General features: G+C 46.0%; 2 protein-coding genes across 27 annotated transcripts in view; one reads left to right on the top strand and one right to left on the bottom strand.

Annotated features, from left to right (window-relative positions):
- The window catches only part of LOC107973199 (nuclear pore complex-interacting protein family member A9), a 14,661-nt gene extending 272 nt beyond the window's left edge, over positions 1 to 14,389 (top strand). Inside the window, 7 exon segments of the mRNA XM_054668733.2 lie at positions 4,159 to 4,287; positions 7,906 to 8,005; positions 8,169 to 8,313; positions 11,262 to 11,369; positions 12,381 to 12,441; positions 12,551 to 12,586; positions 13,946 to 14,389. Coding sequence (XP_054524708.1) covers positions 4,159 to 4,287; positions 7,906 to 8,005; positions 8,169 to 8,313; positions 11,262 to 11,369; positions 12,381 to 12,441; positions 12,551 to 12,586; positions 13,946 to 14,368 — 1,002 coding nt within the window. The 3' untranslated portion in view covers positions 14,369 to 14,389.
- The window catches only part of LOC107972351 (putative RRN3-like protein RRN3P2), a 34,889-nt gene continuing 20,978 nt past the window's right edge, over positions 479 to 14,389 (bottom strand). For 17 of the 26 annotated variants that reach the window (XR_008539897.1, XR_008539892.1, XR_008539891.2 and 14 more), the window contains one exon: positions 9,476 to 13,440. The gene's annotated coding sequence lies outside the window, so the exon portion shown is untranslated. Of the gene's footprint in view, positions 838 to 9,475; positions 13,441 to 14,389 lie in introns of those variants that run through there. The other 9 variants (XR_010152223.1, XR_010152232.1, XR_010152227.1 and 6 more) reach the window with 2 other exon arrangements.

The following is a 14,389-nucleotide window of genomic DNA, read 5'->3' as shown; positions in this document are numbered from 1 at the left end:
AGGGGTCATTGGAATGATGCGGGCGCTACTTGGAATGTCCATTGTGAGGCACCACCGGGGTCATCAGGGATTGGTGGAGAGGGAGTATAAAGCCCCAGGGTTGCTAAGGGAGGGCCCAGACCGAAGGTTTGGTGGATAGCAGAACGTTTGTCTCCCTCTAATTGCTCCTAAGCCTCACGCTCCCTTGCCCCGCGTGTCCTGTTGCTTCCCTGATCTTCTCCGTGACCTGTAGCTAAACCTTCCACCAGCGCTTGAGAACTTAATTTGAACCGGATCCTTTCCCAGACCCCTTTCTTCTTCTCCTCCTCCTCCTCCAACTCCTCCAGGTGCCCAACAGCCCCCTTCTCCTCCTTTCCCTTCCCTTACTTCCCCCCTTCCCCTCCCCTTCCCCTCCCCTCCCCCTCCCCAACTCAGATCCGGCCCCGGTCCCGGTCCCCTTCCCTCCCCCCTGCCCTAAGCCACCTCCACCTCTGTCCTGGCCGCCTCAGGGCGCCTGAAAGGACCAGGACATGCGGGTGCGGTGGCTGCTCTTTTGGCTCCTCTTTTGGCTCCTGCTAGCATTTATCAGCCATCAGTCCACCTGTGTGACTGGACGGGTGCTGTGGCTGCTCTTTCGGCTCCTCTTTTGGCTCCTGCTGGGATTTATCAGCCATCAGTCTACCTGTGTGAGTAGATGCTGGACCCGTGGGGTTTCTTCCTTTTTACTGGGCTGTGTCATGCGGCATGAAGTGACACAGCTCAGGCCTGTAATCCCAGCACTGCAGGGGGCCGAGGTGGGCAGATCACTTGAGTCCAGGAGTTGAAGGCTAGCCAGGGCATCATAGCGAAACCCCATCTCTACAAAAAATTCCAAAAAAGATTAGTCGGGCCTGGTGGTGCGTACCTGTTATCCCAGTTACTGGAGAGGCTGAGGTGGGAGGATCGCTTGGGCCCAGGAGCTGGACGTTGCAGTGAGCCGAGATGGCCCCGCTGCACTCTTGTCTCTAACAAACAAAATGGACCAAAACAAAGTGAAATGTCATTTGATTTGTGTCATCTGGTTTGATGACTTTTTTTTTTTTTTTTTTTTTTTAAGACAGTCTCACTCTGTCGCCCAGGCTGGAGTGCAGTGGCAACATCTCGGCTCACTGCAACCTCCGCTTCCGGGGTTCAAGCAATTGTCCTGCCTCAGCCTCCTGAGTAGCTCAGATTACAACGCCTGGCTAATTTTTGTATTTTTAGTAGATACTGGGTTTCACCATGTTCGCCAGGATAGTCTCCATCTCTCGACCTCGTGATCCGCCTGCCTCGGCCTCCCAGTGCTGGGATTACAGGCGTGAACCACCGCGCCTGGCCAAAATATATAACCTTAAGTGTAAGTTTACTAACTTTGGAAAGTACATACACCAGCATAAACCAACCCCCTTTCAAGATCTACATTATTTTATTTATTTATTTTTTTGAGACAGTTTCTTCCTTGTTGCCCAAGCTGGAGTGCAATGGGGCAATATCAGCTCACCGCAACCTCTGCTTCCCAGATTCGAGCGATTCTCCTGCCTCAGCCTCCCGAGTGGCTGGGATTACAGACATGTGCCACCACTCCCAGCTAATTTTGTATTTTTAGTAGAGATAGGGTTTCTCCATGTTGGTCAGGCTGGTTTTGAACTCCCGACCTCAGGTGATCTGCCCGCCTCGGCCTCCCAAAGTGTTGGGATTACAGGCGTGAACCACCGTGCCCAGCCAAGATCTACACTATTATGTCACTCCAGAAAGTGAACTCTCACTCTTCCCAGCCAGTCTCTTTCTTATCATAGGTTAGCTTGCTTATTCTGGGATTTCGCGTATACAGATGCATGCCATGCCATAGGTACTCTTTTGTGTCTGCTTTATTCTGCTCAACACCATGTTTCTGAAATCATTACCATTGTTGTATGGTTCTCTAACTCCATCATTTCCATTTCAGACTGAGCATATGCTGAGTTCAACCTGTTGAAGGGCTATCTCTGTTTAATTCACCATCTTGAAAGAAACATTGAAAATTGAGATGTTTTCAAGAATATATAGTTAAATCCTGAGGAATCGATGTAGAAATGTTATCACAAGCTGTCTGAACTTACTCAGGGGAAGTCTTCGTCTTCACTCACATAAGAGTCTAATGGAATTAATGTCAACAATCTTAGAGAAATCCCACACTATTCATGCCATTTTCATGATCTCCACCTTGGTAATTTTTTTTTTTTTTTTTTTTTTTTTTTTTTTTTGAGACAGAGTCTCGCTCTGTCACCCAGGCTGAAGTTCAGTGGTGCGATCTTGGCTCACTGCAACCTCTGCCTCCCGGGTTCAAGTGATTCTTCTGCCTCAGCCTCCCAAGTAGCTGGAAGTATAGGTGCGTGCCACCATGCCCTGCTAATTTTTTGTATTTTTAGTAGAGATGGGTTTCACCGTGTTAGCTAGGATGGTCTCAATCTCCTGATCTCGCGGTCCACCCACCTCGGCTTCCCAAAGTGCTGAGATTGCAGGCGTGAGCCACCACGCCCGGCCCACCTTGTTAATTTTTAAGCACTAAAATTGGATTCTTATTTGTGAATGAAGTAATCTCTTCATTGTATTTTTTTTTTTTTTTTTTTTTACTTATGCTGAGCTTTAAATGACAAAGATTCATATAATCCAAGAGAGAAGTATTATTTAGAGGGATTCTTTTACCATGTGATATATAATAAATGCATCCAATGTTATACATCAATTTAAAAAACAAGTAAATAACTAAAGAAAAGATAACTACTGGCCAGGTGCAGTGGCTCACACCTGTATTCCCAGCACTTTGGGAGGCCGAGGCAGGTGGATCATGAGGTCAGGAGTTGGAGACCAGCCTGGCCAAGATGGTGAAACCCTGTTTCTACTAAAAATACAAAAATTAGCCGAGCGTGGTGGCAGGTGCCTGCAATCCCAGTTACTCAGTAGCTGAGGCAGGAGAATCGCTTGAACCCGGGAGGCGGAGGTTGCAGTGAGCTGAGATCATGCCACTGCAATCTAGCCTGGGTGACAGAGCAAGACTTTGTCTCCAAACAAAAAGAAAAGATAAGATAATTACTTTATACTTAGCTTGTCTTAGCCATGAGTGACGGGCTGCATGTGGCCCAGGACAGTTTTGAATGCAGTTCAACACAAATTTGTAAACTTTCTTAAAACATTAGGAGATTTTGGCCAGGTACAGTGGCTCATGCCTGTAATCCCAGCACTTTGGGAGGCTGAGGTGGGCAGATTACCTGAGGTCAGGAGTTCGAGACCACCCTGGCCAACATGGCAAAACCCCATCTCCACAAAAAATACAAAAATTTGCTGAGTGCACTGTCAGGCACCTGTACTCCCAGCTACTCAGGAGGCTGAGGCAGGAGAATCACTTGAACCTGAGAGGCAGAGGTTGCAGTGAGCCGAGAGCACACCACTGCACTCCAGCCTGGGTGACAGAGTGAGACCCCATCTCAAAAACAAACAACAAACAAAAACAACAAAAACAAAATGGCCGGGCACGGTGGCTCACACCTGTAATCCCAGCACTTTGGGAGGCCGAGGCAGGCAGATCGCCTGTTGGGAGTTCAAGGCCAGACTGGCCAACATGGTGAAACCTCATCTCTACTAAAAATACAAAAATTAGTCGGGCATGGTGGCAGAGACCTGTAATCTCAGCTGCTCGGGAGGCTGAGGGAGGAGAATGGCTTGAGCCCAGGAGCTGGAGGTTGCAGTGAGCCGAGATTGCACCACTGCACTCCAGCCTGGGCGACTGAGTGGAGAGGAACTCTGTCTCAAAAAAAAAAAAAAAAAAAAAAGTTTTTTTTTTTAGATCATCAGCTATTGTTAGTGTTAGTGTATGTTATGTGTGGCTCAAGACAACTTTGCTTCTTTTAATATAGGCAGGGAAGTCAACAGATTGGATATCCCTGCTTTATACCAAGAAAGACAACACCCCACATTTGCAATGCCTAAAAACACTACCAGCCATCTGAAAAACATGTGACTTCTAACTTCTGTTCTTTTTTGTAGCAGTGGAATCCCACGGTGATATCTGAGGGATGTGGTTACCTTTTGGAGGAGGTTGACGGTTTCTAAGGATGATTCTTTCTGAGTGAAATATTGTCAGTGTCATTGACCTTTTCATTATTTCAACTATTATTATTCCAGGTTATCAATACTCTGGCTGACCTTCGTCATCGTGGGACTGACTTTGGTGGAAGTCCTTGGTTACGTATCATTACTGTGTTTCTGAGAAGTTATAAATTTGCCATCTCCCTCCGCACAAGTTACCTTTCTGTGAGTATCCTAACTTTCTGTAGAGGTATACTTGTAATCACAAATAAGAATAAATTATATGAAACAATTCACGTTTCTGGACTTCATTATGAATATGTGGTTTTACCCCAAAAATCAGGGAAATGATTTATTAGCATAAGAATTATGAAAATACCTGCCATTTACATGATGAAAATTAAATAGGTCGGTGTTTGTTTAATAGAATGTCAACAGAGCTTTTGGTCAAAAATAAGTTTTTTTAACCTTTGTGCTATTTGTCACAGATGGAGTATGAGGTTTTGTCACTTAAATAGGAAAGTCTTTCTAAACTCTTCTGCTTTATAGTTCTATCGTATGGGTGGAAGGAAAGCTTCCAGTCTCCTCTCTGAAGATTCACTGCAGAAATGAGCTGACAACAGACAGCTTAACAGGAAAAGAAAAACATAGAACAGGCATAAACATGGGAACCAGCTGAAAAATGGGACTGCTAGAAGGGCTGGATGGTTGATGCTTAAAGAGCGCCCTCTTCTGAGGGGAGAGGGAGATAGATGGAGATGTAGGCCATTTAGAGGGGCAGCAAATGATTTTTAGGGGAAATGAAAGAGCCCAAGGAACAAACAATTGGCCTGAGACAAAGTTCCTCTGAGGTCATAGGGACGAGGTGACAAACTGCCGGAAGGTGAAGGGCAGAACTGCACTGCGTCTCATGATGCAGAGAAAGCCCCAGAGAATCTCTTAGAACTGCCCTCCAAGAGAATCAATGAAAAGTGTGTCTGGGCAGGGTAATTTTGAATGACATCATTCAAAGTGCATGTTCCCACTTGCAACTGGAGAGAGATCAGTATGTCAAAAGTCTGTACTTGGTAAGAATTTGGCTGCTAAGTTGTGCCATAATTTGTCTTTTGAGCCTTTTTTCCTTTGGGTAAGTTGAGCTCTACATTTTGTCTTGCCATTCATGACAGTAAAAATGTGGTCATCTGGGGGCTGAACCTCCTTCTGAACAATGATCCAAGATAAAAGTACTAATACCACAAGGCTTTTTTATATTCAAGGGAAGAGGAAGTATGTTTCAGTTTTACCACCTAGATAATTACACGTCATTTGGCACTGCCTTTCAAGATATGTAGAAAACAGAAAATATATGAGTTATGAAGATATCTAGGCACATTTAACATTCTCTATGCCACTTAGTCCTGAACAGAGAATTTTCGGTATAAATTGGAGGAAGCTTTTTTTTTTTTTTTTTTTCTTTCCTCACCCCCAAGACGAGTCTCCCTCTGTTGCCCAGGCTGGAGTATAATGGTGTGATCTCGGCTCACTGCAACCTCCACCTCCTGGCTTCAAGTGATTCCCCTGCCTCAGCCGCTCAAGTAGCTGGGATTACAGGTGCCCACCACCATGCCCAGCTAATTTTTGTATTTTTAGTAGAGTCGGGGTTTTACCATGTTGGCCAGGCTAGTCTCAAAACACGACCTCAAATGATCCACCCGCCTCAGCCTCTCAAAGTGCTGGGATTACAAGCGTGAGCCACCACGTGAGCAAGGGGAAGTTTTTAAATTTACCACTTTTTAACAATTCCATTTAGGAAAGTTCAGTTGAGCTGTTGGACTTGGACAACTTCGCACCTCTCATCTTTGTCCTTGTCATCTAGTCACCTATACCATTACCTCCTAAGCAGGGACATCATGGGTACCATGAAGCATTCATGCGTGATGGCATTTCTTTGCTTCTCATTTCTTCATGTGTTTGACATTTCTCCTAGCTCCAAACTGGACCAGCTACCTTTCCTATGAAATCTAGCAGTAGCTGTGGGATAGACATGGTTGCTCTTTTCATCTTTTTAGATTACCCATTGCTTCTCTCGAAATCCTAGTACATGATTTTTTTTTTTTTATCCTATGTAGAGAAATCAGGAAAAAACAAATTCTACAAAGAATTTGAAAGATATTATTTCAGGCCAGGTGTGGTGGCTCATGCCTGTAATCCCAGCACTTTGGGAGGCTGAGGCAGGTGGATCACTTGAGGTCAGGAGTTCAAGACCAGATGGGCCAACATGGTGAAACCCCATCTCTACTAAAAAGACAAAAATTAGCCAGGCATGGTAGCAGGCACCTGTAATCCCAGCTACTTGGGAGGCTGAGGCACAAGAATCGCTTGAATCTGGGAGGTGGAGGTTGCCGTGAGCCAAGGTAGCGCCACTGCACTTCAGCATGGTTGAGTGACACTCCGTCTCAAGAAAAAAGTCATTTCAATGACTACCTCAGGAGATTCATAGGTATCTGACCCACATCTGAGATGGGATTTGCATTGCATTTTAGCTATGATGAGAACAGATATTTAATATCTTCGAAGATTAAAAGCATACTGTGATAACATGGAAATCTTGGTGGGAATTCAGTCATTAGTGAGAATGTTTTGCGTTAAGTTCAAACCAGCCTCAACGAAGCTGATGTGAGGGAAGGGAAAGTGAACTCTAGAGCAGGGACAGAAGGAAGATGCTCCAGTGCAGATCAGGAAGGAGCAGGGGGTGAAATGTTACAAATTCTAGAACTCAGAGAGCTGAAGGTAATTACTTCCTTTTCAAGTTGTGAAACATGTTAACCTGTGGTAAAATACTTACAAGATGATAATTACCATCTAACCGTGTTGAAGTGTACAGTTCCGCTGTGTGAAGTATATTCATGTCATTTTTTTTTTTTTTTTTGAGACGGAGTCTCACTCTGTCACCAGGCTGGAGTGCAGTGGTGGGATCTTGGCTCACTGCAACCTCTGCCTCCTGGGTTCAAGCAATTCTCCTGCCTCAGCCTCCCGAGTAGCTGGGACTACAGGCGTGCATCACCATGCTCAGCTAATTTTTGTATTTTTAGTAGAGACGGGGTTTCACCATGTTGCCCAGGATGGTCTCCATCTCTTGACCTTGTGATTCACCCGCCTCGGCCTCCCAAAGTGCTGGGATTACAGGCGTGAGCTACCGCACCTGGCCTTTTTTTTTTTTTTTTTTTTTTTTTTAAGACAGAGTTTCAATTTTGTTGCCCAGGTTGGAGTGCAGTGGCACAATCTCAGCTCACCACAACCTTTTCCTGCTGGGTTCAAGTGATTCTCCTGCCTCAGCCTCCCGACTAGCTGGGATTACAGGCATGCACCACCATGCCTGGCTAATTTTGTATTTTTAGCAGAGACAGCGTTTCTCCATGTTGGTGAGGCTGGTCTCAAACTCCCGACCTCAGGTGATCCGCCTGCCTCGGCCTCCCAAAGTGCTGGGATTACAGGAGTGAGCCACCGTGCCAGCCTCATGTCATTCTTGTGTGTGTGTGTGTGTGTTTGTGTGTGTGTGTGTGACAGAGTCTCATTCTGTCGCTCAGGCTGGAGTGCAGTGGTGTGATCTCGGCTCACTGCAACCTCCGCCTCCAGCTTCAAACGGTTCTCTGCCTCAGCCTCCCGAGTAGCTCGGATTACAGGCGCCCGCTGCCATGCCCGGCTAATTTTTGTATTTTTAGTAGAGACGGGGTTTCACCATCTTGGCCAGGCTGGTCTTGAACTCCTGACCCCGTGATCCACCTGCCTCGGCCTCCCAAAGTACTGGGATTATACGCATGAGCCACCGTGCCCAGCCGTCATTCTTATATTATTATTTCCTAGGTGTCTTTCCTGAAGACTATCTTCCAGTCTGAAAATGGACATGATGGATCCACAGATGTACAGCAGAGAGCCAGGAGGTCCAACCGCCGTAGACAGGAAGGTATGGCTCTGTTGGAGTCCCCATAGTGTGGAAATGAGTTTGCCCTGGAAAGGGAAAGAACAGCTTCTTGCCCTCAGGTTTCTCACCTTCTCCTCTCCTCACTCTCACCAAGGGCTGAGGTCCATTTGTATGCACACAAAGAAAAGAGTTTCTTCCTTTCCAGGAATTAAAATTGTCCTGGAAGCCATCTTTACTTTATGGAGACAGGTGGAAACCAAAGTTTGAGCTAAAATCCATAAGATGAAGGTGACAACAAAAGTCAACCGTCATGACAAAATCAATGGAAAGAGGAAGACCGCCAAAGAACAGTAAGATGTGCCTTGACACAAATACTGTTGTATGAACCATGTGCCAATCAAAGTAGACAACTGTAAAGTCCTTGAGAATATTTTCTACAATATTTGTGGTAAATTCAGTGGGTTCAAAATTGAGTTTGTCCTTTCTGCTTCATTAGTTTAAGATGTATAATTCCTTTCCCTTCCTACATTCTTGTTTGTAATTTTATGGGGGGAAGAGGAGATGCTAGTACTGGCATTGGTTTTCCTTTCTCTCTCTTTTTTTTTTTTCCTGAGATGGAGCTTTGCTCTTGTTGCCCAGGCTGTAGTGCAATGGCACAATCTCAGCTCACTGCCTTTTGGGTTCAAGCAATTCTCCTGCCTCAGCCTCCCAAGTAGCTGGGATTACAGGTGCCCACCACCACGCCCAGCTAATTTCTGTATTTTTACTAGAGATGGGGTTTCACCATGTTGTCCAGGCTGGTCTCGAACTTCTGACCTCAGGTAATCCACCCGCCCCAGCCTCCCAAAGTGCTGGGATTAGAGGCGTGAGCCACCACACCCAGCCTTTTTTTTTTTTTTTTTTTAATTTTGAGATAGAGTCTCGCTCTGTCGCCCAGGCTGGAGTGCTATGGTGCAATCTTGGCTCACTGCAACCTCTGCCTCCCAGTTTGAAGCAACTCTGCCTCAGCTTCCCTACTAGCTTCGATTACAGGTGTGTGCCACCACATTCTGCCAATTTTTTTTTTTTTTTTTTTTTGAGACAGAATCTCACTCTGTCACCCAGGCTAGAGTGCAGTGGCATGATCTTGGCTCACTGCAACCTCCGCTTCCCAGGTTCAAACGATTCTTATCCCTCAGCCTCTTGAGTAGCTGAGACTACAGGCATATGCCACCATGCCCGGATAATTTTTGTATTTTTAGTAGAGGCGGGGTTTCACCATATTGGCCAAGCTGGTCTAGAACTCCTGACGTCATGATCCGCACACCTCGGCCTCCCAATGTGCTGGGATTACAGGCGTGAGCCACCGTGCCCAGCCCAATTTTCATATTTTTAGTAGAGACAGGGGTTCACCATGTTGGCCAGGCTAGTCTTGAACTCCTGACCTCAGGTGATCTGCCTACCTCAGCCTCCCAGTGTGAGCCACCGCACCCAGCCTGGATTGTTGAATTCAATGCTTAGGTCACCTCCAGATTCATTTTCACAGTCTTTCATGTTTTGGTCATATTACATTGTATTTTGCTGCCATATGACTGATCTTTTGTTGTTAAATGTGAGATACTTGTTAAAAAATATTTAGCAATGAATTGAGGCCTAGTAGCATGTTATCTTGCTGCAGAAGAGATGGGAGTCTACTTCTGGGGGATGGTCAGGGGTCCTCCATACAGGCTGCAATTGAGGTCGTCGGTGCAGGCTCAGTCCCTACAAAGGCCAGGGTATTTCCTGTCCACCTCTATTCTGATGCATGACTCTTCTGGGTCTCAACCAGAGCCAGTGGACTTCAGTATGGGTCGCTTTCATTGGCAGACCCTCAATCCACTTGTTTTCCATCTAACCCCACGCATGTGTGCAAAAGCTGCTCTGCTTCTTTGCATCTCAGTAGTTCCTTCTGGAATTCAGCAATGAAACTCAGGGAAATGGGTTCCAAATGCGAGGCTGACTTTCGTCCTGGGTTTCCTTCTTCTCCGTCTTCACCTCATGTCTGTTTACTGCCATGTTAGCAATTTGATGTATTCAATCATGGGTTTTATATTCTGTTTGGTGTCCCCCATTGTTCTCATCGGAGATCAGAAGCTTCAGATGCACTTATGTCAACTCAAGAGTAGAATGCTTCCTTAGCTTCCCTCCAGAGTCAGGTTTTGTGTTTCTAGTTCCCAAGTGCACAGCAGGAGTAGTGATGTCCTCACTGGCTTCTCATTTGCATTAAACTGTGAGCTTCTTTAGCGTGGGGACAGGACCCTGCTCCCATTGCATTCTCAGCACCTCACCACACACTGCTTGTTGGAGGCCACTCCAGACAGCATGTGCTGAAGGATGCCCTGTGGTCAGAAACAAGTTCATTAACTTTCTCTTTGAAGTGTTTTCGTCCCTGTTTCGTAGCGTTCTGGGAGTTTTACACATCCTTCCTGTAAAACCAAGTATCAGGTGAGATCCTTAGGATCAGGACCATGAATCACGTGGTGTGAGGGCAACACAGCAAACTTACCCTTTTTAGGCCGTTTCCTTTTTCTGCCCTCAATCTCTGTGAACTGAACCTTGTTAAAGTCAGTCAACACCAGGGTGGATGGTTTGCCGTTGTCACCTATTTTCAGGACATAACACCCTGACTTAGGAGCCATTCCAATCATTTCTAATTCAATAGATGCGCCCAGCATTCAGATTGCCTTTTCAGGATCTTTAAAGTCGATGACAAGAGTTCCAGTCCTGAATCATGGCAAAGTGCAGTAGTGAACTGCGGGGTTAATGACACCATATTCTGGAAGGATCTCTCTATGGCTGATGGTCTCAGTTCCGGCATCAGCCTCTGACTGAGAATCAGGTCTCACACAGGAGGAGTCAGATGAGGAGCAATCCTCTGCTTCCGATGGAGTTAGTTGTGTGAATTGGTGAGGTCTGGTTTTTCACACTGAACTAAAATGAGCTTTTGCTGTGTCAAGCACAAGACTGACCCCAGAGACACACATAGTGCACCTCATAGAAGCTTTTAATAGTCTTTATATTTACTAAAGAATAGGACTAACTATGGAACTATGAAGATGAGCTGGAAATGACAAGTGACTTGCCAGCAGGCCAGAGTGTGATTTTTTTTTGTCCCTCAATGGGAGGTGTCCATTCTTCCTTCAGTTGTGAGAATCAGTTGGTTCATTTATGGGAAGGTTGCAGGGGGGGATCTTTGAATCACAGCCTTCAGATGCCAGAAGGGCAGAGGGAATCCCACACGGGCTGGTGGATCATGTGTGTGCATTTCTCTCCCTTCTAGTCTGAGGAAACTAAGCATCAAAGAACGTGAGCATGCAGAAAAGGAGAGGCAGCTATCAGAGGCAGAGGAAAATGGGAAATTGGATATGAAAGAAATACACACCTACAAGTGAGTTCAGAAACTGAACCCCACCCTCTTGGGAAACGCCCATTGGAGTGTTGTTTTTAACCTTTGTACAATGTTTAGACCCAGTAAATGCATAAATAGAAACAAATGGTCAGAAGACATATCGTGAGAGAGAGAGAGAGTTCACAAAACAGAAAACAAAGTACCTTAATATTTACCAGTGACCAAAAGATGTGAAGCAGCAAAACGTCTCCTGACCCCATTGCCAGCTAGACTGTGTGGAAACTCGGTTCATACCAGCCATTCTAGGGGTGGGGTGAGTTGTTGTCATCCTTAGGAAAGTGTGTTGTTGTAGGATCAACCACATCCTTCAAAAGGACTATGCCTGTTTATAAGCCCAGCTGTTTCTGCCCTGTGAAACGCGGTAAGGATATTAATACAAAGAGAATACAGCTTTACGATAAAAGATACTCAATGAAGGATGAATTAGGGATATACTGAGAATGGGGAAGGAAACTATCATCTCAGAAGTCAGCAGGCAGTAAGCGAGAGGAGGAATCAATATAGCAACAGTTTGGATCAGACTGTACGGTTTTTTGGTTTTTGTTTTTGTTTTTCTGAGATGGAGTCTCGCTGTGTCACCCAGGCTGGAGTGCAATGACGTGATCTTGGCTCACTGCAACCTCCGCCTCCCAGGTTCAAGTGATTCCCCTGCCTCAGCCTCCCGAGTAGCTGGGATTACAGGTGCCTGCCACCACGCCCGGCTAATTTTTTGTATTTTTAGTAGAGATGGGGTTTCACCGTATTAGCCAGGATGGTCTCAATCTCCTGACCTCGTAATCCATCCGCCTCGCCCTCCCAGAGTGCTGGGATTACAGGCGTCAGCCACCGTGACCGGCCCAGACTGTACTCTTACAGCCATCTGAAATACGTTTTCTAGGTAGAGATAGATTGTGTAAGGGTACAGTTGTGAGGATAACAGAAACATGGCAGATTATTTAAAATCATCCTGAAAGTGGTGCTTTATCTGATGAAAGTGATTGTAATCCATAGGGAAATGTTTCAACGTGCGCAAGTGTTGCGGCGGCGGGCAGAGGACTACTACAAATGCAAAGTAAGGAGCTTCCTCCCCGCAGCTGCAGGATAGTTCAGTGCTGATGCAGATGATGCCATGGCCCTTAGACTCTCTCATCATTCAATTTCTCATGTGTTGGCTTTTTCAGATCCCCCCTTCTGCAAGAAAGCCTCTTTGCAACTGGGTAAGTTTGCTTGTTTTCCTTGCTTTTGGACATAGTCTGCCAGGTCAGGACATGGATACATTTTTCTCCCTACGGCTCTGTGCTCAAGCCCTGCAGAGGGAGATGGCAGAGAGAAAGGCTGCCTACAAGCATCACAGTCCCATCCCTGTTGGTAACCGTGTTGTGCAAAAACACCTTCATCCCCACCCAGTGGGGCCCCGATCTAATATTCTAAGTGTCAGAGGTTCCGTATTTGTAATAGCAAATGGGCCCTGACTGTAAATTAGTGAAGAGTGAATGTAACTTATTACCCACAGGGACAATTCCAAATGAAGGCCTTAAATGATGCTCAGCTAAGCTGGTTCTTGTGTGGCCTCTGTACCTTCAAAAGCTGCCGAGTCCTATGATTACACGTGATGGGACTTGTACACTTGAAGTGAAACACAGTTTTAAAACTTGCTTTGTTTAGAATTCCCACCTCATTTTTCCATGGACAAAAGTATCCTTTATGTCCTAGTGCACTTACAATTTGGTATTACCTGGGAGTGAAAAGAAATATTACAGCCATCCCTAACTGACTTCTTGAGGTAAGATTGTTCTGTCAGAAAACCCTCTCCCAGTCCCCCTGCAGCTCTTCAGGAATCCACATCTCTCCAGAGCTCTTTGTTCTCATGGGTGGCACCTCCAGAGTGAAGAAGATTCTTTGTCAAGAAGGGAAACAGAGGGGAAATGAGAGGGTCCTGCAGGCAGAGCTGGAATCAACTTCCACTCTGCCTCTTGCAAGCTGTGTGACCCTGGGCACAATTTCTCCTTCCTCTGGAAACCTCTGTTTTCTTGGATTTGGAGCAGGGTGGTCGCACTGACCTTGCAGAGTTCTGAGAATCAGAGACAGAACATAAAAGGCCTGGAAAACATTCTCCAAAAAGAAGCTGCAACATGTGTGGACAATGGGCTTTTCATGCCTCTCTTACTGTCTCTTACTGTCTGTTGACCTGGTGCAAGAAACATGCTCTGGTGATGGCTGTGAGGGAGGAATGAGGATAGACATAGACAGTCCTGTGTCTCAAACATGCTTCTGTATTACTCTGTTATGACTCTGTCTTCCCTGGGGCAGGACCCCAGCCTGCCTACATTTGCAGACAGACACAGTGGCATGTGGAGACAACAGTGTGTCCCAATGACTTTTCTTTACCCCCCAGCTGTCGGCAGTACTCAGTGGAAGGGTGATATTATGACACTGATACTGCTATTTTGAAACCTGGAGGATGGAAAGGTGCAAAAATCTATCACCAGCAACAGAAGGTGCAGACTGTGTTGGTGGCGGTAATTTTGTCCATCAAATGAATATGTGTGAAAACATTCCCTCCTTTGGCCCTACAGGTCAGAATGGCGGCAGCGGAGCATCGTCATTCTTCAGGATTGCCCTACCAGCCCTACCTCACAGCTGAAACTTTAAAAAACAGGATGGGCCGCCAGCCACCTCCTCCAACTCAACCACGTTGTATAATTCATAGCACCCTGAGCCTCAAGACACCTCCCAAGTGTCTGCTCCATCCCCTTCCACCCTCAGCTCCACCCTCAGTGGATGATAATCTCAAGACACCTCCCGAGTGTCTGATCACTCCCCTTCCACCCTCAGCTCCACCCTCAGTGGATGATAATCTCAACACACCTCCCGAGTGTGTGCTCTATCCCCCTCCACCCTCAGCGGATGATAATCTCAAGACAACTCCCGAGTGTCTGATCACTCCCCTTCCACCCTCAGCGGATGATAATCTCAAGAAACTAACAAAGAATAAATAAATAATATAAAAATAAAATGAA

The sequence above is a fragment of the Pan troglodytes genome, chromosome 18 (assembly GCF_028858775.2).
Source record: "Pan troglodytes isolate AG18354 chromosome 18, NHGRI_mPanTro3-v2.0_pri, whole genome shotgun sequence".
Lineage (NCBI taxonomy): Eukaryota > Metazoa > Chordata > Mammalia > Primates > Hominidae > Pan > Pan troglodytes.
Note: the sequence above shows the minus strand (reverse complement) of the source record. Positions and strands in the feature narration are given on the sequence as shown.